This window comes from Onychostruthus taczanowskii, unplaced genomic scaffold (assembly GCF_017590055.1).
Source record: "Onychostruthus taczanowskii isolate IOZ18803 unplaced genomic scaffold, ASM1759005v1 scaffold151, whole genome shotgun sequence".
Lineage (NCBI taxonomy): Eukaryota > Metazoa > Chordata > Aves > Passeriformes > Passeridae > Onychostruthus > Onychostruthus taczanowskii.
Genome location: NW_024498697.1, coordinates 860,365 through 887,537, shown reverse-complemented (window position 1 = coordinate 887,537; position 27,173 = coordinate 860,365). Strand labels below are relative to the sequence as shown.

General features: G+C 55.6%; 1 protein-coding gene across 4 annotated transcripts; it reads left to right on the top strand.

Annotated features, from left to right (window-relative positions):
• The first annotated feature begins 5,629 nt into the window (after positions 1–5,629).
• Positions 5,630–26,907, top strand: PLEKHM1 (pleckstrin homology and RUN domain containing M1). Of its 4 annotated transcripts, XM_041398951.1 has the most exons (13): positions 5,634–6,633; positions 7,147–7,303; positions 10,507–10,588; positions 12,047–12,294; positions 13,621–14,250; positions 15,432–15,783; positions 17,976–18,210; positions 18,664–19,569; positions 21,135–21,280; positions 21,427–21,620; positions 22,062–22,125; positions 22,555–22,712; positions 26,157–26,907. In XM_041398951.1, exons 3-13 carry the CDS (start codon positions 10,547–10,549, stop codon positions 26,278–26,280), a joined length of 3,099 nt encoding a protein of 1,032 aa, XP_041254885.1. In that variant the 5' UTR covers positions 5,634–6,633; positions 7,147–7,303; positions 10,507–10,546; the 3' UTR covers positions 26,281–26,907. The 4 variants fall into 4 exon arrangements, with proteins under 4 accessions (XP_041254887.1, XP_041254885.1, XP_041254886.1 ...); XM_041398952.1 differs by lacking the exon at positions 7,147–7,303 and having other exon boundaries at positions 17,979–18,210; XM_041398949.1 differs by lacking the exon at positions 7,147–7,303.
• The last annotated feature ends 266 nt before the right edge of the window (positions 26,908–27,173 follow it).

Here is a 27,173-nt window from a genome sequence, read left to right as displayed (position 1 = left end):
GATTCTCACAAACAGCCTAAGAAAGAGGACAGCCAGTATTTGGCTGGACACAATCAGCTTTTCTACCAGGTGTTGAGCCCTGTGAAAGCAGAGGAAGAGCCCACAGCAACCGTCACCAAAGATGAGCAGCTTCTAAACAGGAACCTGGATTTTCTTTTTGACCCGTTGGATCAGAGCCGCCCCACTGCGAGCAGCAGAGGAGGAGCCACGGCTGAGGAGGAGCATTCCTCTCTAGGTGGGCACCTCCTGATCATCCCTGACACCACAGACACACACTGGAAGCAACAGGAAGAAGGTTCCAGGTTACTCAATAAACCTTGGAGCCCCCAAAGCCCAGGCCTTGCACCGGTTCCAGGAGAGCTCTTGGAAGCCGTGGTTGATCGTCAGCTGCGCTTGCTGGTGCCGGACAAAAGCCTGCAGATGTTCATGGCCCACGTGGAGCGAGCCCTGAGGAGGGACTGCAGCCTGCCCCAGCTCCAGCCGGCCTGTGCCAAGATGGTCTCAAAGACTGGGCTGCTTCTAAAGCTGCTCAGTGAGAGGCAAAAGACCCATGGAGCCTATGATCCCAAGGGCCGGTGTCCACTGCAAGAGAACATCTCCAGGCGCACAGCTCTGGAGGTGGATCAGGAGCCCACAGAGAAGGTAGGAGAGCTGAAGGGCACTGCTGCGTGTGTCCTTCTGGGCAAGGAAGTGCTGTGCTGCTGTCCGAGTTTCTCTACTCCCCCGGGGAGGGGAGGAGGTCGCACCGGCTGAGCTGAAGGCACGGCAGCCGACAGCCGGGGGGGGGCACTCCCTAGATGCGCCGGGGCGTCCCGGGAGCGCCTCAGCAAGGGGCAGCAGACTTCTGAAAGAACTGGAAACCAATGTTGATCATCATCAGCAGTTGCTGGAGGTACACAAAGGCCTGCAGGCATTCATGGCCCATGTGGAGCGAACCCTGAAGAGGGAGTGCAGCCTGCCCCAGCTCAAGCAGGCGTGTGCCAAGATGGTCACAAAGACCAGGCTGCTTCTAAAGCTGCTCAGAGAGAGGCAAGAGAACCAGGGAGCCTATGATCCAATGGAGCAGTGTCGTCTGCAAGAGAGCATGATAATTCACATGGCCTTGGGGAAGGACAAGGAACTCACAGGGAAGGTAGGAGAGCTGCAGGGCACTGCTGCATGTGTCCTTCTGGGCAAAGGAGAATGGAAGGATCAATGCTCTTAGCCACATGTTCGTCCTTCCTTTCCTCACAGCAAAAACTGGAGGTTGTGGTGTACGTGATCACATTTCTGGCTTTGCTGTTTTTCTTCGTCTTCGTTTTGCTGATACTGAAGTGTGTCTCCCACGTAAGTGAATATCTTGTTTGACACACAGCTGTCTGTCTTGTAGCTGGAGTGGCCAGGTGACGAGCCCCATGTGCCACTGCAGATGGCCCTGCATGTGCTGGGTACCACAGGAGATGTTTTTCCAAGCTTGAAGCTAGTGGCAGCATCCGCAGCACTCAGCTCAGCAGGATCCAGCCTGCCTGGGGGGGGCTTGTCCTGCCTTCTGTCCCAGCTCTCCCCAGCTTTGCTTTGCTCTCCCGCCTTCAGCCGCACAGCAATGAGAGCTTTCACCCTCTCCTGTTTGGCAGAATATTACAGGAAAACTGATGTTGCAAATCTCCCGTTTTCCTTCCCCAGAAGCACTCCCGACGTAGTGAACTTGACTCCCAACCTGACCACACCAGGAAATTGTGGCTGAGAAGGTAACTCCTGCCCATGCCACCAAGGGTCTTTCCTGTGCAGAGCAGCTCCTCCTGGAGCCCCGCAGCCGCGCAGGTGCCGCTGCCCAGGACTCCTCGGGCCGTGTTTCCAACACGTCGCGTTCGGGGGAGCCCTGGGAAAGCGGCTCCTGAGCGCTGGGCACGGCCAGGGGCTCCCAGCCCAACCAGCCCTTCCCACGCCGGCGCTGCCATGGATGTCTTGGGCCCCGGGGCGCTCCCAAATTTCTGTGAGCACGAGCAGTCTCCTCTGCTGATTGCTCTGCCCTGTTTTTCCCCGCTCCCTCCCCACAGTGGCTGGTGAACAACTCACTCCCATCCTCTCCAGCTGCCTTTTGCATGCAGGGCTCATTCCCTGGATTGCCAGCCATTGCCATCCCTGCTGGGGCTCCCCATCTTCCTTGGGCTCAGCTGACACACCCCAGAGCAGGGAGAGGTGCTGGCACCTGCTGCAGCCCTCCCTGGCCAAACCTCCCTGCTTACGGACCGGGAGCAGGGACCTCTGGCGATGGGATGGCCAGAAGCCTTTTTGTCCCCGTTCACCTCGCTCACTCCATTGCTTTGCAGCGTTGGAAATGCCCCTTCCCGACTGCTCCAGCGGCTGCTTCCCAGACAGGGCAGAGCACAGGCAGCCCTGTTGCCCACAGCCTCCATCACCAGCTGCCTTCTCTTTGTATGCCCATTTTCCTTTTCTGGTTTTTTCAGGTTCTGTGTAAAACTGCTACAGAGAGGGAGGAAGGATAACGAGGAGGCACAGATTGTAGAGCAGGAAAGGGGAGGGAGCTCCTCCCAGCGCCACCCATTCTCGCTGCCTGCCCGTGCATTCTTGCTTTTAAAAAGCCTTCCCTTCCTCGGCGCTTTTGAGAGCTTTTCTCTGTTCAGGAAATTTCAATTGCCATTGCTTCAGTGCATCACGGATTCCTATGAAAGTGACAGAAAAGCATTTCAGGAAGAGACATAGTGTGAAGAACTGGAGTGACTGGAAGATTTTCATGAGGCTGAAGAAGTTAATAGGATGCCAACAACTCTTTGCCTCCTGTTCTACAATAGGAACTGCTGAGGCTCTCCTTGGATGCTGCTTCGTTGGCTGTTGTTCTTTCCTTGGATGCTTTTTCCTTGACTGTTATTTTCTTGCTGTCACTGCTGAGGGAAGGCCAGAGGGTGCTGCAGGCAAGCACAAGCTCGGGACACCCAGAGAAGGCATCAGTACATTATCTCAGGGTTTTCCTCATCCCTTGTAGCAATGTTTTCCCCTGCATTCAATAAAAACAAAGTTTGTTCTCGTTCCTCCTGGTGTTGCCGATGTATTAGTAAAAGCAGTTTCTGTCCTCCCTTATGGAATTGGCCAAATTCAGTTCCAGCCGGGCCTTTGCTTTTCTGCCTTTCTCCCTGCCCGCCCCAACAACATCCTCGCCACCCTCCTGTGGTGCTGCCCTTCTTCCAAAGGTGTACATTCTGTGTTTTCCCTGAGTCCCAGGCAAAGCTTCCTGCTCAGCCGCTCTGCTTCCTCACCAGCTCGTCTTTGGGCACATGGGCACGGCCTGTTCCTGCCTGTGCCTTCAAGGATTTCTCCCTGCAGAATGTCCAGCCTCTCTGGACTCCTCTGCCCCTCAGGACAGCGTCCCCAGGGAGCCTCTCAAACAGCGTGGCTGGACTGACTCCCCCTGGGCAGCCCCTCCAGCCTGGATGGAGCTTGTCCACACTCTGCTTGTCCTGGCCCGGGAGGCTCAGAGCCTCCCCCGCGTTGTGTAGAGGGAGCTGGGAAGGTGAGATGGGCCAGGAGGGGAGTGCCCTGCTGCCCCCAGCAGGGACTTGTTTCCATTCCCCTTGTTTTGGATCCCCTCCTTCTGCGTGCTGGCCACACCCTTGGGCATCCTCGGCTTCTTGGGATGTGTCTGTCTGGGACATTTGTCCAGTGGCTGCTTCAGAGTGGCTCCAGCAGTCCCTCTCCCTCTGCCACTCCCTGCCACTCCTTAGCTTTGCACTTCCCCCTTCAGCTCTGCCACCAGAGCATGCACCTGGTCCTACCTCACCCCAGGTGTCATTTCTGCCAGCCCCAGTGGCAGTGGCAGTGCCTGGCTCCAGCACTCGGTGTAGAGTTTTCTCATTCCAAGGAGACCTTCCTGGATAGCTCTTTGGATATCAAAGGAAGAGGCTTTGCAGTAGCGCTTCTAAAACATCCCAAGGCCCCTGTAGCTTTCCAGGGTCAACACTTTTGTGTTCCAAATGTCTCCTGTGAGCACAAGAGCTCTGGGTGGGGGGTGGGAAGGGGAATGGCCGGTGTCCTCCTGCAGAGGCCTCGGCACTGGTGTCCCCGTGGTGCTGGCTTGGAGCTGCACAAGCAGCATTGTGCCCTCTGCACCCTTGAGGTTTTCACCTCCTCCTCCTTCCCTTGGCCCTCCCTCACTCCTGCCTGGCTCCCAGGCTGATGGTTGCATGAATTTCATTCCTGATGCCCTCTACACCCTTGGGAGCTGCACTGAGTGGTGGCAGAGAGAGAGCTCTTGGTGGCCCTGGGACCCCCTGTAACACAAGCAACATCTTCTGGGCTTCTTTGACCATCTGTGGTAGAGAGGCACAAGTACAAGGCAGAGAACGTAGAGCAGGTGAGGCCAGGTACCATGTGCTTCCCACTCTTCCTCACCTCTCCAAATCCTTCCCTTGCACTGTGCTTTCCCGACTCTGCTTATTTACAGACACTTAATTCACACCCACTGTTTTCCCAGCCAGTTGAAGGGAGTAGGAGAATCTCTCCCTCCACATTGCAGCACCCTGCATTGCCCAGCTCAGCCTGGTTCATTTTCCTGGTTATCAAGTGCCTGGCAGACACTTTTAGTACAGGCAATGCCTGCACTACTTCTTCAGCTCTTGTTCTGATGCAGGAAGCACTGAGGCTTTCCTTGGATGCTGCTACTTTGATGGCAATATCCCAGGATATTACCTTGGATCCCAGTTCTTTAGCTGTTATTTCCTTGTCATTTACTTGTTCTTGTCTCCTTGGATAATACTTCCTTGGAGGCAGCATTCTTGGCTTTTTTCATTACTACTGTTTTCTTGACTATTTCCATGAATTTCCTTCACGCTTATTTCCTTGCCTTTATTTCCTCAGATGCTGTTTCCTTGTTGTCATTCCAGATGGAAGAAGCCTAAGGAAATGCTGTCACCCAGAGACAAGATGCTCCTGCCTGGTCCCTGCCCAGCATCCAGCACCCCAAGCTCTGGCCATTGCCTCCACAACCACTCTCTGCAGAGGAGGATGCTGCTGGTGGGTGCCATGCTTAGGACACCCCAAAGTCTCCTGGGGACTGGGACAGGGGGGATCCAGGAAGCCCTGGGTGTCCCAAGCAGTCACCGCAGCTCAGCCTCTGGAGCCACAGCCTTCCCAGGGCCATGACATCCTGGGGACACCCTGCACATGTGACACGGTCCAGGTGTGTCCAAATGTCTGTCTGTGTGTGTCCAGCTGTGTCCATGTGTCCAGCTGTGCCCAGGTGTGTATCCAGGTGTGTACATGTGTCCAGGTGTGTGTCCAGGTGTATCCAGCTGTGTTCATGTGTGTGTCCAGCTGTGTACATGTGTGTATTCTGGTGTGTCCATGTGTCCAGCTGTGTCCAGCTGTGCATCCAGCTGTGTGTCCAGGTGTGTGTCCCAGTGCGTCCATGTGTCCAGCTGTGTGTCCAACTGTGTGTTCCGGTGTGTCTATGTGTCCAGCTGTGTCCAGGTGTGGGTCCAGCCGTGTCCGGGTTTCCGCGCACGGCTCCGCGCGGTGCCCGCGGGGCGTGGCCTGGAGCTGTAAGTCCCGCCCCCCCGCGTGATGAATGACGTCTTGATAGGCGGGGCGTGCGCGCTCCCGGGGATGAGGGCCGTGAGGTGCGGGGCTGCCAGGGGGTGCGCGGGGTGAGGGCCGTGCGCTGCGGGCGCTGGGGGTGCAGAGTGACGGGGTCTATGGAGGGGTGCGGGGCGCTGGGCTCAGCCGCGGTGCGGGCCTCGGGCTCTGGCAGGGGGTGCAGGGCTGCAGGCGAGCGCTGCTCCCCACGGCTGCTCAGGCGCTGTTCCCTCTCCAGCCGCCCCCGCAGCCCCCGGCCCGCCCGTGCCAGGCCCCGCACGCCGGGGCCCTGCTGCCCAGCCAGCAGCCTCGGCCTCTCCTTCCTCCTCTCCGTGTCCCCCTTGGGGGCATAGCGGGTCAGATGTGCCTTTCCAAGGGGCCCCACTGGGGGTTGGTGTCTGGTCCTCAGTTCACCCCCACGAGCGCTGACACCCCAGATCTCTCAGCCTGTTCCTCCCACCAGCCAGAGATCCCAGCACCTGTGGGATCCTTACAGCTTTCCCTGATTTATCAGGTGTTACATTCTCAATGAATCACATTTTGTCACATCAAATGAGCAGCTGCAAACAAGGTCTGGGTAATTCTTGTGTAAAACGCAGAGATTAAAAAGCCCTTTCCTCCCTGCCTTCCTCGCAGCGATCGCCGTCCCCTGCTGAGGGACGCAAGCCACCCACCCAGCCGGATGGCACCGGGAACATCCTCGGGGAAACTCCAACGCTGGCAATCCAAAGCAACACAAAAACTGGGAATAGAAACCTGGGAACATCTTGCCTCAACACGCTGGGGCTTTCACAACCTGCTTGGCCCATGCTTGGAGGCTCCAGTGGCTGCAGTGCCGCAGAAAACCAACCCCAGCTCTCCCTGTGGCTCCAGCAAATTGTAGCCTGCTGCAGGAGCAGGCATTAGGCTGAAGGAAATTCCCAGTTTGGAGTGTTTGGGAAGCACAGTGTCACCACCCGGGCTGGGAGTTCAGTGGCTGCTCTTCCTCACCCGGCTGTTCCTGGGCCCTGCAGGGCAGAAGCTGGACGGGTACATCGGAGGTGACGCTTCTCCAGCCACCACCAGGTTTGTCAGCTGTGACAAATAGAGACGAGGGTGTGATGGTCCTGTTCCTCACTCCTTGTCTGTGTTTCTGCTGTGGGACTCACAGCCCTGCTACACCAGGCTGGGCACAGGGAAGGAGCCAAAGTTGGACGATGAGGGTCCTGCTGGGGTTCTGTCCTGTCCTAGCCCTTGCCGAGCTGTTCCCAGGGGTTTTGTCCTCCAACCAGCCAATCCCCATGCCAGGCCACTGGCTTTCCTGCTCCTGGGCTGTCTCTGGGCCCAGCTTGCACTCAGCTCTGGGTGGAAAGCAGGAGCTGTGTCAGAGGAGAGGGCTGTCCCCACAGCAGCCCTTGGACCCACTGTGCCACCAGAGCCCCCATGTCCCCAGGGCAGAGGGTGACTGGCACAGCCCTCGTGCTTGGAAAATGACTGGCTCTGTGTCCAGGCCTTGAGTCACCCTCACGCTGCCGTCGTGGGCTGTTGTTTTCCTCCCAGATCACAGGCAGTGACCTGCTGTTTATTTATAACTCGCAGAGCGTTGCTTCTTGGGAGACCAAGGAGCCAAGCTGTGGGACAGAGGCTCTGCTCTGCTGGTATGAACCTTGATTCCAGCTGTTCCCAAAGAATCTGGCTGGTTTGCAGCAGTTTGGGAAATCAGCAGCTCTGCCCTGCACTGTGACTCTTCTCCTGGGTAGGTCAGACTCTGTGCCTGGGGTTGTTCCTCACCTGTTTGCCTTTCCCTGTTTCAACCAGGGAGCCCCTGGGGTGGTGACTGCTGGGAAACCTGGTGGGTTTTCTCTGCTGTAGCTGTGTTTGTCTCTGTGTTTGCACATCCATCCCTTCTCTTATCTTCCAAGATCACAAGAAACAGCTGTGGCTTTCCAGGATCTGTCTGGAAGTGCTCCAGAGTCCTCTAGGTCTTTCTAGACCCAGTGCCCTGTTCTGATTCCCCTGTGTTTCACCTAAGATTTTGCTTGGTGAAATCCTCAGAGCTGCTTCCTTGCACTCGTTATTCAGGAAAATGCTGTCCCACAGAAGTGGTGCCGTGTGGATTCGTGGCGCTGGAATAAACTGGTTGGACTGGTCATGGTGGGAGTGGAGAGTCCTGTGGTGAAGGTGGTGGGTTGTCCTCAGCTCTCTCCTCCTGCAGGCCCTCGTCTCCTCCTGGGAGAGGTGATGCTGGCAGAGGAGAGTGTTCTGGGGGAATAACTCTCACTTTGTAAAACTAAGACAAGGTCTTTGCAAAACTTAGATGAATTCTTTGAAAAACCTCTGCTGTCACCCCTTCCCTGTGACCAGCTCAGGACTCCAGGGTGGTCCTGGAGCTGGAACACCTGTGCTGCCTCCCTGGGCATAAGAAATGCCACCCTGTGCCCCTCCTCAAGTCTCCCACCCTCGGGTGTCACCCTCAGATCTCCCTCAGGTCTCTCACCCTTGAGTCTTCTTCCACACCTGGGTCTCCTCTCACCTTAGATTTCCCATCCTTGGGTCTCCCACCTTCATTGTCCTGGGGGGAATGTGGCTCTTGTCCTCAGGGTGTAGCAGGAGGTGGTGGGGAAAGGGCCAGAGGCTTCCCAGCCCTGAGGAGCTGGAGCCTCCCAGGTGGGAGGCAGAGATGGGGATGGCTCCCTGCGGTCCTTGTCAACCACTGCTTCCACTTCAGGGCCCCCTCACTTCCCCAACCCCCCAGCAGCTCCTGAGCCAGTGATTAACTTTCCTGTGCTCCCCCATTTCTGTGTTGCAACACAAGGAGAGGAAATCTTATGACAAGCCACAGCAAAACCAGTTTCATTTTCTCTGAAATCATCTGTGAACCCTGGAAACATTGGGGATCTGTCCTGGGCTTGGCCCCAAGGAGTTCTTGTCCTACTGCTCTCAGCAGGGCCTGCACAGGGTGCTCTGGGTCTGGGATGTTCCAGGTCTGGTATGTCTGGATTTGGGCTGCTCCAGACTTGAGCTACTCTGGGCTTGGGCACTGCAGATTTGGGCCACTCTGGGTTTAAACTGCTCCTGATTTGGACAGTGCTGCCTTCAGGACTGGCTGTGGTCATGGAGAAGCTGCTCAGCAAACCATGGTCCTGCCCAGGCCTGGCAGGAGAGGGGCAGGTTGATGCTGTCAGCTTTGCTCAGGGAAAGCTCTGGGGATTTTGTGTTGGTTTGGAAATAAAATTTGACACATCAGTGCCATTCCAAGCCTGTTGTCTGCCAGAGGCAGAGCCAACCCTGTGGCCAACAGCTGGGCTCTCCCTCTCCATTTGGATGGCAAACGATTCCAGCTTAAGGGAACAGTTTGATAGGACAAGGTGGAATGGTTTCACACTGACACAGGAGAGGATTAGATGGGATATTAGGAAGAAATTCTTCCCTGTGAGGATGGTCAGGCCCTGGGGTGCCCAGAGCATCTGTCACTGCCCCTTGATCCCTGGAAGTGCCCAAGGCCAGGTTGGACAGGGCTTGGAGCAGCCTGGGACAGTGGAAGGTGTCCCTGCCATGGCAGGGGTGGGACTGGATGGGTCTTAAGGTGCTTTCCAGCCCAAACCATTCTGGGATTCTATAAACAAATTCCTTCTCCAGCCTCTCATATCCTTAGGAAGCTGTGAGCAGCCCTCAGACCCCTCTTCATGCCAGGCCCTGCTGTGTCTGGTGAAGGATCCAGCTGTGTGGGTTGAGACATCCAGCTGTGTTTGCAGAGGGATCCAGCCATGCCATGGGTGTCCTTCTGACACCATGTGTTCTGCTCGGAGGCTCCAGGCACAGCTGGGTTTCTCAGACAGCCCCAAGAGAGGAGCAGGGCAGGAAGCCAAGAGTCAGAAGTCAAAGGTCCCTTGTTGTCCCTGCAGTGGCAGGTGACCTGGCCAGGCTGCCCAGACTGTTCAGATCAGGTCTTTGCAGGGTTTTCCATATCAGGAGGACACTGTTTTTTTTTCTCTGTCTCCCACCAAAGCAGCAGAGCAGCCCTGGCACCCCCCAGCATGGGGAGATGCTGAGGTTCATCTGCCTCATGGAGAACGCAAAGGCTTCCAGTATTTAGAGGGGCTTTAAAAAAACGTGGAGATGAACTTTATATGGGCAGACAGTGACAGGACAAGGGAGAATGGGTTTGAACTAGAAATAGTGATTCAGACTGGGTGTTGGCAAGAAATTCCTCCTGTGAGGCTGGTGATGCCCTGGCACAGAGTGCCTAGAGAAGCTGTGCTGCCCCTGGATTCCTGGAAGTGTCGAAGGCCAGGTTGGATGGGGCTTGGAGCAACCTAGTCTAGCAGAAGGTGTCCCTGCCCATGGCAGGGGGTGAAACTGGGTAGTCTTTAAGGTCCTTTCCAACCCAAACCATCCTGGCATTCCACGATTCTTTCCCATCTCCCCAGACAGCTCTGTCCCAGCTGGGTTTGGAGCAGCATCACTCCTCTGGCATGTGACAGAGAGCTGAACTGTTGTCACCTCTCCCCAGGCTGTCCTGGGGGGTGACACCCCTTACCCAGGCCACCTAATGCCACTCCCCCATGGATTTTGGATGCCTTTTTCAGACGTAGGCATTCCAGGGGACACAGGGACAAGGGGAGCAGTCCCTGGCTGTGCCTGTGGCACTGCTGGCCAGACCTGCCTGGGGGCTGCCTGAGGGCCCTCACTGGGATTCATTACTCCCTCCTGGTCCCTTGGCCATGCTCTGTTTTGGCTGAAACTCTCCTGGTCCCTGGGAAGTGTCCCCAGGCATTGTCCCTGAATCACAGTACCTTTCCATGTCAGTCACTCCCAGCTCAGATCCCACAGTGTCCTGGCCATGAGCACCTGCAGAATGCCTCAGGGCATCTCTTGTGGGTGGCACCAGGAGCCCTTTCCTGGCAGGTGAGTGGGGTGGGACCCTGGGTGCTCAGCCATGCCCTCCCTGTCCCACAGGTGACATGTGAAGGCAGCGCGGGGAGCGGCAGCAGCAGAGATGCATTCCAGCCACCCCGAGGACCCCAAGGAAGCCATCCAGGTGAGCCAGAGCCCTCAGTGCTCCCCAAACAGCTCCCAGTGCTGCTCCAGGCACTGCTGGGGACAGGTAGGACTTGTGGGTGCTGCCAGCTGGGATTAGGATGCTTTATACTGGGATTGATGGTTTGTCTGGGTTGGGGGATTTAAGGAAATAAGGGCTTAAATCACACCTTGGCCTTTGCAAGACCTTGTGTGGGGCAGGGAAGGTGCTCAGCTCTGATACCTGGATGAAGGAGTGTTGTCCCTCCCCCAGTTTGGGGTCTCTTCACCCAACTTCATCAGTCTAAACACATTCAACAAGCAAAGTCCCACATCAACAGTTAAACCCAAGTGTTTTATTCCTCCCATGGATGAATCCGTGCGTGGCTGATAAAATGAGCTGCACTCTTTATTCTTCTCAGCCCTCCGTGCTCCTTCCGTGGAGCAACAGACCTGGGGGGCAGCTGAAAAAGCTGGAAAACAACACCCCAAATAAGGGACACGCTCCCCTGGCGGTTGTGCCTGCACTACAGCTGCTGGGAATCTTATTTAGATGCTGAAGAAAATAGCCCAGGCTGGAAATTTAATATGGGTTTGTGCAGCCAACCCAGGCTGGAATCAGAACGTGCAGAGCCCTGGTCAGGGAACATTCAGCATTTGCTGGGAATGCTGCGTGGTGCTGAAACATGGATTGTTTGGTTGGAATTTGAGGTGTTTTCTAATTGCCTGCTGGGAAACACAAGCTTGATTTAAAATAAGATTGGTTGAGATATCCAGGCTCAGCTGCTTTAGGAAAAATCTTCTCCACTGGCATGAAATTGTTAAATTCACCAAACTTGCTGCTTTTGACTGGTGGAAGAGGAAGTGAAGCTGCTGGAAGGCAAAATTCCCACATCCCAGAACCCACTGAGTCTCTCTGAGGGCAGCAGCTGAACCCCGATGTCCTTCCCAACCCTGCTGTTTTGGGGCCCGTCCCCTGAGTGTTTACCCAGCACAGCCAGTGAGGTCGATGGCTTTGATTTCTGTCACATGTCACATGCTGCTTGGGCTGACCTGCATGAGCTCAGGGGATCCATTCCCTCCTCTGAGTTTCTCCTTTCTCACCCACACTTAATCCTTGTGTTTCTCCCAAGAGAGGGCCTTGAAAGAACCAATTCCTTTTTCCCCATCCTCTTAAGCCATTTCTTGTCTGCAGAGGAAGCACCACACACTCTAAAGGCAACCCCAGTTGTGAAACACCAGCTAAAATTGCATAAATTATTATTTTTATGACAAAATAAGCCAGGTGACAGGAGTGTGAGTCCCCAGCTTGACCGGTTCAGCTGCTCCAGAGAGTGAGGATGAGGCAGGAGTCACATGGTGCTTCACTCCTTGTCTGTGTTTCTGCTGGATAAGCCTTACTGTTTTTTGAGCTCTTATACGTTAAATCCTTCCTAATAGTTTCACTTTTATAATCAAACCTGCCCCTCCTGTCTTGCAGCTGATCAAGAAGCAGCTGGTGAATGCCATCAAGGCTCTGCAGAAGCAGTACGTGAGCTCGGACGCCGTGGTCACCAGCGATGACGGCAATGCCAACACGCTCTGCAGTGCCCTGGAAGCTGTGTTTGTGCACGGCCTGAAGGCAAAGCACATCAAGGCAGAGAGTGGGGGGAAAGGGAAGAAATCAGGAGGTCGGGGCCCCCTTCCCCAGCCAGTCTTTTGGGGCCTGCTGAAGAGCATCACGCACCGGTGAGCGGCTCTTGCTGCTGGCAGGGGTTCACGTGCTCAGGTTTATCCCTTCTTTTGGTGCTGTCAGATTCAGGGAATGAGGATGGCTCGATGGACAGATATGTCTCTCCCCATCTGGGTGCTCAGTCCCCTCAGCTGCAGGGAAGTATGCTCTCACAGGGCTTTGGGGTCCCTGCCCAGGACCCTGGGAGATGGAAGTAGCAGTGAAGCCCCTGCAGTGCCAAGAGCGGCTGAGCCCCCACATCTCTGCTCAGCATGTGCTGGGGGTGAACTGATGTCTCTAAAAATATGAGGATTGAAACTGAAGACACACCCTTTCTTATTTATTTCTGGGTGCCAGGCTGGATTTCTGGGCCCAGTGGAACCCCAGTGACCACTCTGGTCTCCAGCAGTGGCTGCCTATGCACAACACAGGGATCTGGGCTCTCTCCTGGCCTGCATCTGCTGGGACTGGTTGGCCCTGTTTCTTCATGTCCCAGCCAGCCTTTAAGGAGGTCTCTCCTGAGTGATCACTGTTTACTGGGTTTTTCTAAGCCACTCCCTAAGTCAAGTTCACACACAGTAAATAACAGCCCACACACAAATTGTTCTGAAAGCCTCATCCAGCTCCATCACCAACTCCTGAATTATGAAAGAGTGGATGAAAATAACTCATTCACGTGCTAGGGGGGGATATTTTTGTGCCTTTGAAGGTTTTTTCTTCTGTCTTGAGAGACAGATTAGGAAAGAAGTCTTACAAAACCTTTGCTCTGGTTTTTGAGGTGTGTGAGTGAGCTGGGAGCAGGGAGGATCAGGGAGCGTGGTGTCGCTGTTGGATTTTAGGGAAGAATGGCTGAATTTAGGAGTTTGGGATTACTTGAGCTCAACCCCAGTCAGGTTGGTTTTTTGGGGCTGCCACAACACTTTTCACTGTGTTTTGACTGCTTTTAAATTTGAAGTGAGAATTTAGACATGTGGTTGTCACCAAGGAGGATCCAGCCAGCATAAACCCCACAAACAGACAAGGACAGCAGGAGTTCAGTGCAAGCGATGGGTGGGAGATGTCTCCAGTCAGAGAGGATGGTCAACCAGAGGCACTGCAGGGCTGCCTGGAGTCCTTAGCAATATATTTAGTTTGGGCCATTCAGGAGCCATCTGCCTCTATAGAAAACCATACTTTCTATGAAGGAGAGAGATTTTCCACAGCTTGTTTTATCCCAGCTCCTGGACTCACTGTAGCAGAGCAGGTTGGGCAGTGCCTGATGAAGGCTCTGGCCCTCCTGCACCCCACAATGGACTAAAACAGAGCCACTCACTCCTGTTCTGTTCTTTTTCCTCTTTTCCCAGGAATATTGTCTCGGAGCTGGAACAGCTGATGTTTATCAACACGGACGTGGGGCGCTGCCGGGCCTGGCTGCGGCTGGCACTCAACGACGGCCTCATGGAGTGTTACCTGAAGCTGCTGCTGCGGGACCGGGCCCGGCTGCACGAGTACTACCAAGCCCCAGCTGTGCTCCTGGATGCTGAGGAGTGCGAGTTTCTCCTCTGCTACTTGCAGGGTTTATCCTCCTTAACCTTCGAGCTCTCCTACAAGTCAGCAGTTCTGAACGAGTGGACTATCACCCCGCTGTCCCTGTCTGGTCTGTGTCCTGTGTCCGAGCTGCTGGAGCCCCTCACGTCCTCTGAACCCCACAGGAAAGCATCGCTGGGCTCCATCTCCCAGTCCTCAGGATCAGATGAGATCGAGATCCAAGCCCCTGTCCTGCCCATCAGCAAAGCCAGCAGCAAGATCAAGCTCACGTCGTCCTCGCTGAGCCTGAACACCACGAGCTCGTCGCAGCTCTCGTCCAGCCTGGGCTCCGACAGCCTCCCCCCGGCGCCGTGCGCCCGCAGCCCCGAGCGCGGCGAGGAGCCGCTGTCCTGCGACTCCGACCTGGGCACGGCCACCACCGAGGACCTGGACAGGTCCCTGCAGGAGTGAGTCTCCCCACATCACCTCTCCAAAGGGATTTTTGATCCTCTCTGGGCTCTCGTTGTTTTCTCTCTCTAGGCAGGAAGTCTTTCTCCCTGTTAGCCTTTAACAAGCTCTTTTTTCCTTCTGGAAGGAGCTTTTGTTCTTTGCACGAACTGCTCAGCATGGCTTGTTAAGACCCTGCTGCCACTGCAGATGAGCTCATAGCCACTGAAGTGTATGTGTCCTCTTTACCAGGGCAGAAACGTCAGAAAAATGCTACTCCCTAGTTTCTGGAGTGTCACATCTTCCTGGTGTACACTGAGGGATGCTCCAGGGCTTTCCACAGGGTGAAAGAAATGAGTTTGGTCACAGGGAAGGGTTGTAATTTGTAGCTTCGGCAAATCGTTCAGAGAGGGAGGTTGTTGGTTTGTCATCCTTGTGATTTATCCCTGCCAAGCATCCAGCACAAAGATTTCCAGGGTTATATAAGCTCTGAGTAATCTGTAAATATTTTGCCTGTCACCTTTAGAGTGTGACTCTGAGGGAGCCGAGCCTCAGGGTGATGCCTCTTCCCAGTCTTCAGGAAGAGTTGGAGCTGCAGACTGTGCTTCCCCATCTATAACAGCATCATTCTCCACTTCCAGGATTTTGCATCTTCCAATGATCCTGGAAGAGCCTGCCTTGATTGGATTAAACTCGTGATGGAGACACTCCTTTGAGTTTTAATCTTGGGCTGGTTTAATTCTGGGACTGGCAGCGGAGTGTGACCATGGGAACAGGCAATCCTCTGGCCAGGCTCCACTGTTAATTGCTCATTAACGAAAACAGTTGGAATTTGGCATGTGGTCCAAGGCTGGATTCATGTCCAGGAGCTGTACATGGGGCTGGGGCTGTGGGAAGCACCCAGTGCTGTCCCTCAATCCACCAGATTAAACCCCATTCATAGATGTAATTGGAAAATTCTCCTTTCACAGGCAGGGTCCTGCTCCATGCCATGGGGCTGGGCGCTGCTTGGTGGGGCACAAATCTCACATTTTTCTGTTGGCATCACTGGGATTCTCCAGCCACACTGTGCTACCATCCCACGGAGGCCAGCAGTGACACCAAACCCTTTTTACATGATTACAAGTTGCAGTAACAGGTTGGGGGTTTATAGGTTTTGGTTATTGAGCTGCCTTCAAACCGATCACTTTTCCATTTCAAGGGTGTTGTCCGAGTTCAGCAAGGCCAGGCCCAGCCCCGAGGCCCCGGAGGGACGGCTGCTCCCCAGCGTGCTGGGCTGCTCCCCCCGGCCACCCCCGGGCCCCCCGGCATCGCCCGCCCGCCCGGCACCGTCCCACGGAGCGCAGCAGGAGCCTCCCTCCAGCAGGGACATCTCTGCTGGGACAGCAGCCCCCGCGCCCCCCGGCCACAGGGACAGAGATGCCGGCAGCACCTCCGGAGCTCCGGCCCCTCGGGAGGGTCCGGGCAGAGCCAACAGCAGCGGCAGCGAGGGGAGCCAGGCTGTGCGCAGCCCCACGGCCCAGCACCTGCTCTCTCCCCTGCTGGGCTGTCCGGTACGTGCTGCAGCTCCCTCCCCATCTCCTTGGGTTCCAATCCTGTGGGAAAGGGAAATAAGACTGGGGACAGCTCCAAAGGAGCTCTAGGGGAATCCCAGAATGTTTTGAGTTGGAAGGGACTTAAAGTTCATCCAGTTCCACCCCCTGCCATGGGCAGGAACACATTCTGCTAGACCAGGTTGCTCCAAGCCCCATCCAACCTGGCCTTGGACACTTCCATGGATAGATTTCTCCTAATTCCCATCTTACATGATGCTCCCACTTGGTTATCAGTGATGATTCCCACCTTATGGAGCTGTGGCCATGCAGCTGCCTCAGGAGAAAGTGGATCAAAGTCTGTGTTCCCTGGTGAAAGAGGCACCAAAGCTTTTGAAGCCCTGCCTGGCCTGTCAGTCATCTCTCTCAGGAGCAGCTGCTGCAGGAAGTTTTGAGTTTGTTAGGGATATCTGGAGAGGGGTGAGCTCTTGCACAAATCTGGCTGTGGGCTGTGTGCAAGCGATAAAACAGCCCCAGAGTCAAGGTTCTCATGGGGGCTTTTCTTCATTTATGGTCCACGTAAGAGGAGGGAAAAGGGTTGACTGGACAGGAAACAAACTGGTTTCCCAGTGGGAAAATCCTCCTGCAGCACATCTGTTCCCAGAGTGGGATGGCATTCCCGGGTGTTGGTCTCGTTCAAGGCGGATTTCCCCTGCTGCCACTGGGAGCTGATCTACATCCACTGGCCTCTGCTTGTAGGAAACTCTTTGAACAGCCCTGTCCTCTGTCTCATTCCTCACTGACTGTTCCGTCCTGGTTCCCATTGTTTCCATACTGGTTCCCATCCTTTCCATGCTGGTGAGCGTAGGATGTACCTCACACCCCCCAGACCATTTCTCCTTTTGCTCTCTGCTCCTCTCAGTTCCCTCCCGCTTATCCCGTTTCCGCTGCTTCCTCATGGCCCAGAGCCAGTTTGACCTAATCTATGTATAACATACTGTGTCAACAGGAAATTCCCCCTGCTCTCCATGACTCATGGAGCAACCTGCATTCCTGCCCCAGGAGTAATCCAGGGGCTGCCACCCATGATCCTCCCCTGATCCTCCCCGCAGGGTGGTGACAGCTCTTCTGCTGTCACTTCAGTTGTTATTCAAACTAAAAGGCTCTTGGGAGACTGCAAAGGGGAGTTAAAAGGATATTCCTGCTGGGATGCAGCCCAGGAAGGGTCTAGGAATGTTGCTCCCTTGTGCCAAGGCACTGAGCTGCGTTGTTTTTTCCTCCTGGTGTTTGCTCAGGGACCTTGTCCCAGAGCCTTGCTCCTTTCAGGAGGAGTTTCTTCACTGAAAGGGTGGTCAGGTTTTGGAGTGGTGGTCAGGTTTGGTGTAGTCCCCATCCCTGGAGGTGTCCTAGGAGTGCCTGGACATGGCACCCAGTACCTTGGTCTGGCTGCCATGGTGGTGATTGGGCACAGGTGGGACTCGAAGGGCTTTTCTCCCTTCATGATTCTGGGATTCTTGTAGCCAGAAAAGCTCCTGGAGAAGCTACAGCCTCATTTTTTTCAGCTCATGGATCTCATCCCCTCCTGGCACATGCAGACAGGGGCTTCTTCTGCTTTCCCTGCCTTATTTTTCCCCTGTGCAGCCCAAGCCCCTGTAGCATCCTCCTGTGAGCAATAGGTCTCTGTTTCACCCTGGACATCTCTGTGCCTCTCCCCATCTCTGTTCTTCCTGGTGCTGCTGCTCCAGCTCATGCACTTCCATGGCAGGGCTGGAATTTCACCCCCATCAGTAAAGCCCCATGGACCTGTGGTCACTCCAGGGAATGTGCTCTCCTTCCACAGTGATTTTAGGGGGAGAGAACAGATGGATTTTAGACTTCATTATCCCACCAGAATACAATTCCAGTATTTTCCACCTGTTGACACAGTTCCATGGATCATTCTCTGACCGGAGGGAGCAGGGGAGCCATGCACCTGGGAATGTCCAGCAGAAAATCAGACAGTCATGGAATGGTTTGGGGAGGAAGGGACCTTAAAACTCATCTCATTCCCAACCTCCTGCCATGAGCAGGAACACCTTTCATTAAATCCACAGATCAGTGCCTGGGATTTGGGCTGTGCAGGAGCAGCCCCTGAGGAGGGGTTGCTGTGGATGTGTGTTTGAGGGGCAAAGGGTGTTTGATGAACTTAATAATTAAATTTCCTTTTTTAACAGAAGAGCTGGATCTCAGAAGATGATTTCTACAGACCTTCCCCAGGAGAGAGCAGCAGGAGCACAGCTGACACCAACGGCTTCGGGCCAGAGGGGGACAGTGAGGGGCCAGCCCCGGGGCTCATCAGTGCTCTGGACTTGGAGAGGCTCTCAGTGCCATCCTCGGACGCTGGGAAGCCCAAAATGTCCCCAGAGCGGGAGCAGAAGGGCTTCAGTGTGGTGCACCGCAGGCAGATGGGTACGTGCCACCTCCTGCTGCCCTCGTGCTCAGGGGCTGCTCCAGGAGGGAATGGGTTGGGCTGGCTGGGGAGAGCTGTTTGCTGGTGGGAGCTGATGGCAGCACTGGGAGCTGCTGAAGGCAGTGGAGCAGCTTCCCTAGGCATTGCTGAGCCCAGAGAAGCTCTGGTGGAGAAGCATTTTAGTGGGAGAGAGTCTGTCCACCCTGTGGGACACCTTTGCTTTATCCCACTTGTTCCCAGCCTCAAAACCCAAATGCAGGGGACAGAAACCCAAATGCAGGTGGACAGTGACGGAGACCAAGGTCCCGTCAGTTCCTGCCCCAGCCCACCATGTACCAGCACTGGCTCTCACCCCTGCCACACCTCTGGGTGCTTGCTTTGAGCCCCTCTTGGCTTTTCTCTCCCCACTAGCTTCCCCTCTCTCACTCAAACTGAGCCATCTCTTGCCCCAGGTCTTTCCAACCCTTTCCGCGGGCTGCTGAAGCTGGGCAGCCTGGAACGGCGAGGAGCCATGGGGATTTGGAAGGAGTTTTCCTGCGAGCTGTCCCCGCTGGAGCTGCGGCTCTTCCTGGACCACGAGGAGCGGATCTGCGTGGAGACCTTCTCCCTGCTGCGCTGCGAGTCCCTGGCGCTGACCCACTCGGACGGCCGCTTCGAGCTGGTTTTCCTGGGCAAAAAGCTCTTCCTCCGAGCCCCTTCCCAGGACGAGGCCGAGGACTGGCTGGACAGGATCCGCGAGGCACTGCGCAAGTGCCGGCCGCAGCTGGAGGAGGAGGACTGGGAGACTCTGGAGTGTTCTGAGGATGGAGGCGAAGCCCAGCCCGTCCAGGGCAATTCCAGTGCTCTCCAGTACAGTGATGTGCCTGGGAACAGCTTGGACTGGAGTCCAGCTCCAGAAGCAGAGCTGGATGCAATCAAAGAGACTGTTCTGTACATGGATGTAGACAAAACCTGGGTCCCGTTTATTTTTTCCCTGTCTCTAGAAACTCTGAAGTGCTTTAAAATCAGAAACAATGACAAAATTTTAAGCAACAGTTATGGCATAGAGACCATCCAGGACATCCTTCCAGACACCAGCCTGGGGGGACCCTCCTTCTTCAAGGTGATCACCTCCAAGGCTGTGCTGAAGCTGCAGGCTGAGAACGCGGAGGAGGCGGCCTCGTGGCGGGAGCTGGTCCGAGAGGTGCTCATGTCCTACCTGGAGGGTGCTGAGGAGGCACTGACCCTGGGGGGCAGCTTGGATGGGCACTCCCAGGTGGTCCTGAAGAACATCGTGAAGGAAAATGGCTTCTTGTTGCAGTACCTGGTGGCCATCCCCATGGAGAAGGGCCTGGACTCACAGAGCTTCATCTGTGCAGGTACAAACCATGGAATGGTTTGGGTTGGAAGGACCCTAAAGCCCAACCAGTGCCACCCCCTGCCATGGGCAGGGACATCTTTCGCTGTTGCAGGGTGCTCCAAGCTCTGTCCAAGCTGGTCTTGGGCACCCGCAGGGATCCAGGGGCAGCTGCAGGTTCTCTGTTTTCCCAGGAACCCAGCAGCACAAGCCCCACCTCCTTGGTGGGGCTTCATATCCCAGACAGCGGCACCTTTGGTGTCCTGTGGGCACAGGGTGAGCCCCCCATGCTGAGATCCCAGCCCAGTCCAACTGGGATGTTACTAGGCTCCCATTTAAGATGCTTTTGGTACAAACAGTGGGAAACTGGGGTTAGAGCAACCTTAGGTAGATCAGGAAGCTCAGGACTCTCTTCCTGGGCATTTTGAGGCCCCAGCCTGTGGGGAAAGTGCAATCTGGAGCAGTTTTTCCAGTAAGGCAGCACGGGAGCGGGGATTGCCATGGGTGTGACAGGCTGATTTTGCAAAACAATCATTTACCCTTCCCCTGACGCCTCTTGGCACACAGGTTGATTCTGGTGGCACCTTCACTGACCTCCACAGGAGCTGTAATTTGCTCTTCACCTTGCTAAGTTAATTAAATTTCAGATTTCTCTCCTGCTTCAATTATATTTCTTGTACCCTCCAGCAGGCTGAGTTTTTTTTCTCATTTTCTCTCTCTTTCTTTTAATATATACTTTTTTTTCTGGTCTGTTTGGTCTCTGCGTTCTCGTCCAGGCTCTGTCCTGCGTCTTTCACCTCCCCACAGCTGGAAGCCAAAAAGACAAATTCCCAGTTTCTCTATGTAGGTTTTCTTTAGGGATCTGTCTGCCCTGCTTTCACCGCCTCCCAGCCTGACACCCAATGTGTTCCCTTCCACCTCAGAGTAATCAGCAATGAAGGCTGTTTTTTCTTATTAATTCAGAAAGCAACACATGATCTCCATGAATATTTTGGAGAGCTGAGCTCCAGCTATTCCAGAGTGCAATGGATGGGGGTAGGGAAGCCAAGATGGATTCCCTGCTGCTGTAGTAAAGGTGGTTTTGGTTGATCCATCTTGATCTCATCCTTTGCAGATGAGGTTTTGGTGCCCTGTGACATCAGCAGTAAAGGGCTGAGTGAAGGCAAAATCGTGCAAAGCTACTGGTGGAGGTGATGACAGCAAGTGGGATTTAGGTTCTTCCCTAAACCACTGGGATGTTGCCAGAATTCACTTTTCCTAAAAAAAAAAAAAAAAAAAAAACAAAAAACCCCACAAAAAACAAAAACCCAAACAATTGAACCACTTGATGGATAAAAGTGAGTTCACAGATAGTTCAGCCTCCTTTTCATGGAGAAAATGTGAAGCAGCAACTGTTGAACCATCATAGGCTTACATCCATGACGGGGGGGCTGGAGGCCTCGCACTGAATATCCTGCAGGTGCTTTAGATGATCTCTAGCCTTTCCCAAGACTTCATTGCTCAATTCCATGCTGCCAGAAGCTCCCATCTGGCAGTGGTGGGCAGAGGCTGTGGGCAGCAGTCCCCTCTCACCCCCTGCTCCCGCAGGCTGCTCCCGGCAGATCGGCTTCTCCTTCGCCAGGCCCAAGCTCTGCGCCTTCTCGGGGCTCTACTACTGCGACAGCTGCCACCAGGACGAGGAGAGCGTGATCCCCTCCCGCCTCATCCACAACTGGGATCTGGCCAAACGGGGGGTGAGTTCCGTGCTGCCTCCAGCATCTGCTTCCTGCAGGTCCATCTGGGCATTCCCTGCGCTGGGAGTGCCCAACCCAAACCTCCCTCCAAGCCCTGGGGCTGCTCCATGGTCTGTGTCCACCTGTGCCCTCTCTCTGTGCCCCAGGTGTGCAAGCAGGCCCTGAAGTTCCTCACGCAGATCCGAAACCAGCCGCTGATCGACCTGAGGCTGGTCAACGAGAGCCTCTACGAGCACGTGGAGAGGATGGGGCGGATCCTGCGCAGCCGGGAGCAGCTGAAGCTCCTGGGGGATTATCTCATCATGTGCCGCAGCGGCGCCCTGAAGGAACTCAGCAAGCGGTGAGGTCCCTCCCGGGGTGACATTCCCCTCTCCTGGCACCCTGGTGGTCTCCTGGTCCCCCTCCTCATTCACCATGGGAGCAGGGAGCGGTGCTGCCAAGGCTCAGGCTAGTTTTTCCCTCCATATCATCTGCTCTGAGGAATTATCCATCTGTTGGCTGGGTCAGCACAATGAGCTGTGACTCAGGAAATACCTTCCTGGCTGAGGAGCTTCTGGCTGGACAGGAAACACCTGGCAAAATAGATGAGATATTTATTTTCTTTTTTCCCCCCCTTTGAAATGCTCTCATATGATTTCCAGTGGCAGGGTTTGGGATGTGAAAATGGGCTCTGCAGTGATTCACTTTAAAAGGCTCCTTCATCCAGGTTGCTCCTTGCTCCAAAGCTCTTGGAGGTGTGGTGGAGACCATCTACCCCCTTCCTCTCTGTGCTTCTTTGCAGGCTTGATCACAGGCATTACCTCTTGGAGTGTCCCCACAAATACAGCGTAGCTGATCTGAGGCAGGTGAGAGCTGTGTATGGTCATAGAATCACAGAATGGTTTGGGTTGGAAGGGACCTTAAAGACCACCCAGACCCACCCCCTCCCATGCAGTTCCACCTCCCACTAGACCAGACTGCTCCTAGCCCCCTGGCCCAGTTGTTGGGGTTTTCCAGATGAAAACACCTCGGTGTGTTGGGGATGCCACATGCTGCTCTTTCAGCAGGAGGTTCTCAGCAGCTGGGTTTTTCAGTGATTCCCAAGCCGGGAGCCCATCCTGGCAGGTTGTGGGTGCTGCTCTCAGCAGTCCAGGGTCCCAATGCACCCCAGGCTTGTGGGCTGGGGGTTGTTTTGGAGGACAGCCCTGCCTTCAGGTGGAGCCCAAAGGATGGGTGTGACACAGCCAATCCCGCCGGGGCTGGGCTCCAGGCGCGCTGACCCCTGTGTCCCCCAGATCGCCGAGGGCGCCTTCGAGACCTTCCTGCAGTCGCTGCTGCAGTTTGCATCGCAGCACGTGTACAGCTGCGACCTGTGCACCCAGCGCGGCTTCATCTGCCAGATCTGCAACAGCAGCGACATCATCTTCCCCTTCGAGTTCGACACTACCACCAGGTGAGCGAGCCACCTCTGCCCGTCCCGCTGCAGCCAGGGCACCTGGGGGCACTGCCTGCCTTACGCCTGGAGCCCCAGCCAGCCCCTGAGTTCTGGTCACAGACCCCACTTGCAAGGCACGTGGGGAACTGGACATGGCTCTGAGGTGGTTGTGCATCCTCATCCTGCAACCTTGTGGTTCACATGTGCTCAACCATGGGAACTATATTATGGTGCTCATGTCCTCATGGCAGCCACAGGTGCCCATGTCCTTGTGGGACTTGCATCCTCATGGTGCCCATGTCCTTGTGGGATTTGCATCCTCATGGTGCCCATGTCCTCATGGAAGCCCTGTCTTCATGTCCCACATTCTTGTGGGATTTGCATTCTCATGGTGTCCATGTCCTCATGGAAGCCCGGTCTTCGTGTCCCACATTCTTGTGGGAGCCACATCCTCGTGGTGCCTGTGTCCTCATGGTGCCCATGTCCTTGTGGTTCCCCATCCTTGTGGGACTCATCCTCACATGCCCACATCTTCATGCCCATGTCCTCATGGAACCCATCAGCTCCAGGATGCTCCAAACCAAATCCAGGCTGTTTGGGACAGGAGCAGACCATCCTCACAGAGCCAAGATGTCACCAAGAGAGGTGGCTTTGCAGACTGAAGATGCAGAGCCACCAGCACCTTACTGTCAGCCTGCAAAGGCCGTGCTGGGTGCCAGGGCAGCCAAGGGGCTAGAGGGAGAAGGAGGAGTAAGATTCTGCATGTCCCTGTCTTGCTCACCTGGCCAGTGCCTCTCACACTCAGGGTCAGTCTGACCCCTTGCAAGGGCTGCAGGAGGGAAGGGGAAGCAGCAGTGGGACTGTCCTACAATCCCTCCACAGCCATGGAAGGAAGGACAGACACATGGACGCAGATTTCATAGAATGCCAAAATGGTTTGGGTTGGAGGGACCTTAAAGCCCATCCAGTGCCACCCCCTGCCATGGGCAGAGACACCTTCCAAGTCCTGTCCAAGGCCCTGGACGCTTCCAGGGCTGGGGCAGCCACAGCTGCTGTGAGAGCAGAGGTGGAGGGGGGGCAGCACTGTGGGATGTGCTGGGAGAGGCTGAGGGTGTTCCCAGCAGGAGAGGGGTTATACTGGCTCTCAGTGGGGTTTTCCCCTGCCCACAGAGCTTCCATTCCTCACAGGCAGAGGGACCTGTCCTGCAGTGGGGTCAGCTGTGGGTCAGGGTGCAGCAGCTGGACAGAAGTTGGAATCAGGATGGGGATGGTGCTAGAGGGGAGCTCTCATCCCCACCACCATCAGGGTTTGCTGAAGAAGTCAAACCCTTACAGCCCAGGAGCCTGCTCCCCTGCAGCTGGAGAGATCCGCATCTCCATGGTTATGCCATAGAATTGTGGAATCATTCTGGTTGGAAAAGCTCTGTAAGATCGTTGAGTCCAGTTCCCCCAGCACCGCCAAGGCCACCACTGACCCATGTCCTTAGGTGCCACATCCACAGGGCTTTTAAATCCCTGCTGGGATGGTGACTCCACCACTTGTCTGGGCAGCTTCTGCCAGAGTTGGACAACTGTTTCAGTGAAGAAATTTTCCATAATATCCAACCTAAACCTCCCCTGAGGCAACTTGAGGCTATTTCCTCTTGTGCTGTCTTAGCCTATTTGGCATTGAGCACAATCCTGGCAGAGAGATTTCTCAAGCTCATGGGCTGCGTGGTCTCACTTTGCCTGGCAGTCCCTGAAAGTGAGCAGCAACACCCAGAACCTGCAGAAAACACCACGGATACCGGGATCCGTGGGAGCTCCATGTGTTCCAGGGCTGCAAGTATTTCCGTGGAGGAGGAGCAGCGCTGCTCGCTCCCCTCCCTGCCACAGGGACAGCACGGAGCTCATTATCGAGGACAACAACATCCCCAGGGGACCAATTTTCCCTGGAAAAAGAGCAGCCGGGCTCTGGAAAGTGCTGGCACGCAGGGCTGAGCTGGCTGGCGGCCGGCCAGAGGTCTCGTGTCCCGTGGAGCCGAGCTCTGAAGTTTGTTGACGTCTTTCTTTCTCACCCTGACGGAGGAGGTTGTGCAGCAGGAAAGCGGCTCAGCCGACATCCTTGCGGAGCTAAACGCGGCTTCCTGCCCCTCTGCCCGCCCCGGGCCGCCGGGTCACACCGGCACTCGCTGCAGGATGTGTCTGCAACGCCTCAAACAATGACCCCGCCAGCGCAGGACCCTCTGCTGCTCCGGCAGCTCGGGGGGAACCAGAGGCAGGAGATGCCGCTTCTCGCTCGTAACCACTCCGGGTAAAACCCGGCTTCCCAAATCCCCCCACACCTGGGGAGCAGCCGTCACCACTGCTGATCCGGAGAGGCCACATGGAAGTGTGTTCCACCGGGGAAATGGGTTTTTTCCACCCAAATCGTGCCTGTTCATGCACAAGTCTTTCCCTGTCCCGAGTCCCTCAGGGTTTGCAGCTCCTCTCCAGAGCAGGATTTCACCCCAGCTGAGATGCTGTGGTCCCTTTCCTGGCACTGCTGGGTGTTCCTCTGCCTCTGTCCCACGCATCTTTTGATGAATTAAGGTGTTTCGTGCTGTTCACACATGGATTGTACACCAGGTATTTGCACAGTCAAGGTAAATCTGGCTGCCCCGCTGGCATGTGGCTGAGCCACATTTTACTGCCACTGAGGAGCTGGGGATCACAACCCAAAAATTGACCTGAGCCCTTGTAGCAGGGATGTTTCTGTTGGTGACTGAGCAGTGAAACCCCTGCCTGAGCTGGGGTCCTTCACGGGGTGTCAAATTCCTGCTGCTGCTGAGCCAGATCAGGGAGCTCTGGCACCTCCACAGAGCCATCTGTTCAAGGGCAGCTCCCTCCTGGCTGCCTGTCCCTTCCCTGCAGCTCTGCTGTCCCCACAGTCTCCCTGCCACATGCAGCTCCTGTTGTCAGGGTGGGCTCTCCCACCCCAGCCGTGGCAAGCAGTGCTGTCACAGGGGTTGGTGATGAGGGATCAGTGTCAGGGGTTGGTGTCATGAGATTGGTGTCAGGGGATCAGTGAAACAAGGGTGGGTGTCTGGGGTTTGGTGTCACAGGGTTCGTTGTGCAGGGTGTGTTGTCACGCCCTTGAACTGCGCTCGGTGCTGGGAGAGCAGGGCACAAACCTCTGCTCAAACCTCACTCTTGTCTCTCTCACACATTGGCAGCGCCCACCACGCTCCTTCCGGCCTCGCTCGGAGCTGCTGGGGCAGATGAGGAGCTGCTGGGGTGGATGAGGGGCTGCTGGGGTGGATGTTCCACTCAAGCAGCTGCTGCTCCTGCACTCAAGGCTCGCCCTGAGCCGGGGGGGCTCTGCTGTGTGAGTGCTCAAAACGCACCAGGACAGGGAAGTGTCCCCTGGTTCAGTGGGGGAAGTTTGGTCTTTGTTCTGGCATGCCCAACACAGTGGGTTTCGTTTTTTCCTTCTTTTCCCAGGTGCAGTGAATGCAAAACCGTCTTCCACCGGGACTGCCATGCCCGGGCCCCGGCGTGCCCGCGCTGCGAGCGGCGGCAGCGGTACCAGCGGCAGCTGGAGGCCAGCACGGAGCCCAGCCTGTAGCCTGGCACTTACCTCGACACTGCCCTGGGAACGGGGATGGTGGGAGGGACAGAGCAGAGCCCCCCTGCCTGAAAGCCCATCCTGCACCTGGCCCTGCCCCGGGGACAGGGACAATGTGGGGTGGGTGCTCCTGCCCTGCGGAGGGACCCTCTGCCCACGCAGGGCTAAAGAAAGGGGCTGGACAAATCCATCCCCCTTCACACTCACCGGGTGCTGTTCCCTGTCACCCTCCTGGTGCCAATGTCCCCTTCCAGTGGAACCCAGTGGCTCTTCAGGGTGTCATCCCAGAATTCCAGTCAAGGGTGTGGAGAACTGACATTGATCAAAGCTCTAGTTTTTTAGGATACTGAAAACTGGTATTTTTTTACATGGGGGTTTTGCACAACTGGGCTGCTCTGGGTGGTGGACCCACGCAGGGAGGAGACAAAGTGACACTTGTGCCTTTAGGGACCTGCATGCCCCAGGGGGACCGTGGGTGCCCCAAGCATCTCCTGCTCAGACAGCCCAGCCAGGGCCGTGGCCTCCGGGGAGAGCCAGGCAACTCCTCCCGGCCTGCTGCTGCTCATCCTTGGGAGAAATTTTATTTTCCTTTAACCCCTCCCCACGCAAAGATAATTAAAGTCTATTTAACAACAAGTGGAGTGATTTCTGAGTTTGCAGTGGGACCTCATCACAATTTGAACCTGATGCGGTGTCTGTGGGAAGAGGATTGGGAATGGGGATGCTGCCTGTCCCTTGTCCTCTGTCCTCCATCCTCCTGCCCATCCCCCATCCTTCTTGCCCTTCCTCCATCCTCCAGGGTTTCACTTGGGCAAGTGGTTGGGGGTCCGTCCCCCATTTTTCCTGCCCCGTTTTCCTTCCCAGCTGCTCCCCGCTGGTGTCAGCTTCTCCCA

Bases quoted from the DNA above. Each gene is read 5' to 3' on its own strand.
- PLEKHM1 (XM_041398949.1), top strand. From the start codon at position 10,547: ATGCATTCCAGCCACCCCGAGGACCCCAAGGAAGCCATCCAG. The intron at 12,295-13,620 runs GTGAGCGGCTCT...CTCTTTTCCCAG, and splicing joins CTGAAGAGCATCACGCACCG to GAATATTGTCTCGGAGCTGG. The intron at 22,713-26,156 runs GTGAGCGAGCCA...TTCTTTTCCCAG, and splicing joins GAGTTCGACACTACCACCAG to GTGCAGTGAATGCAAAACCG.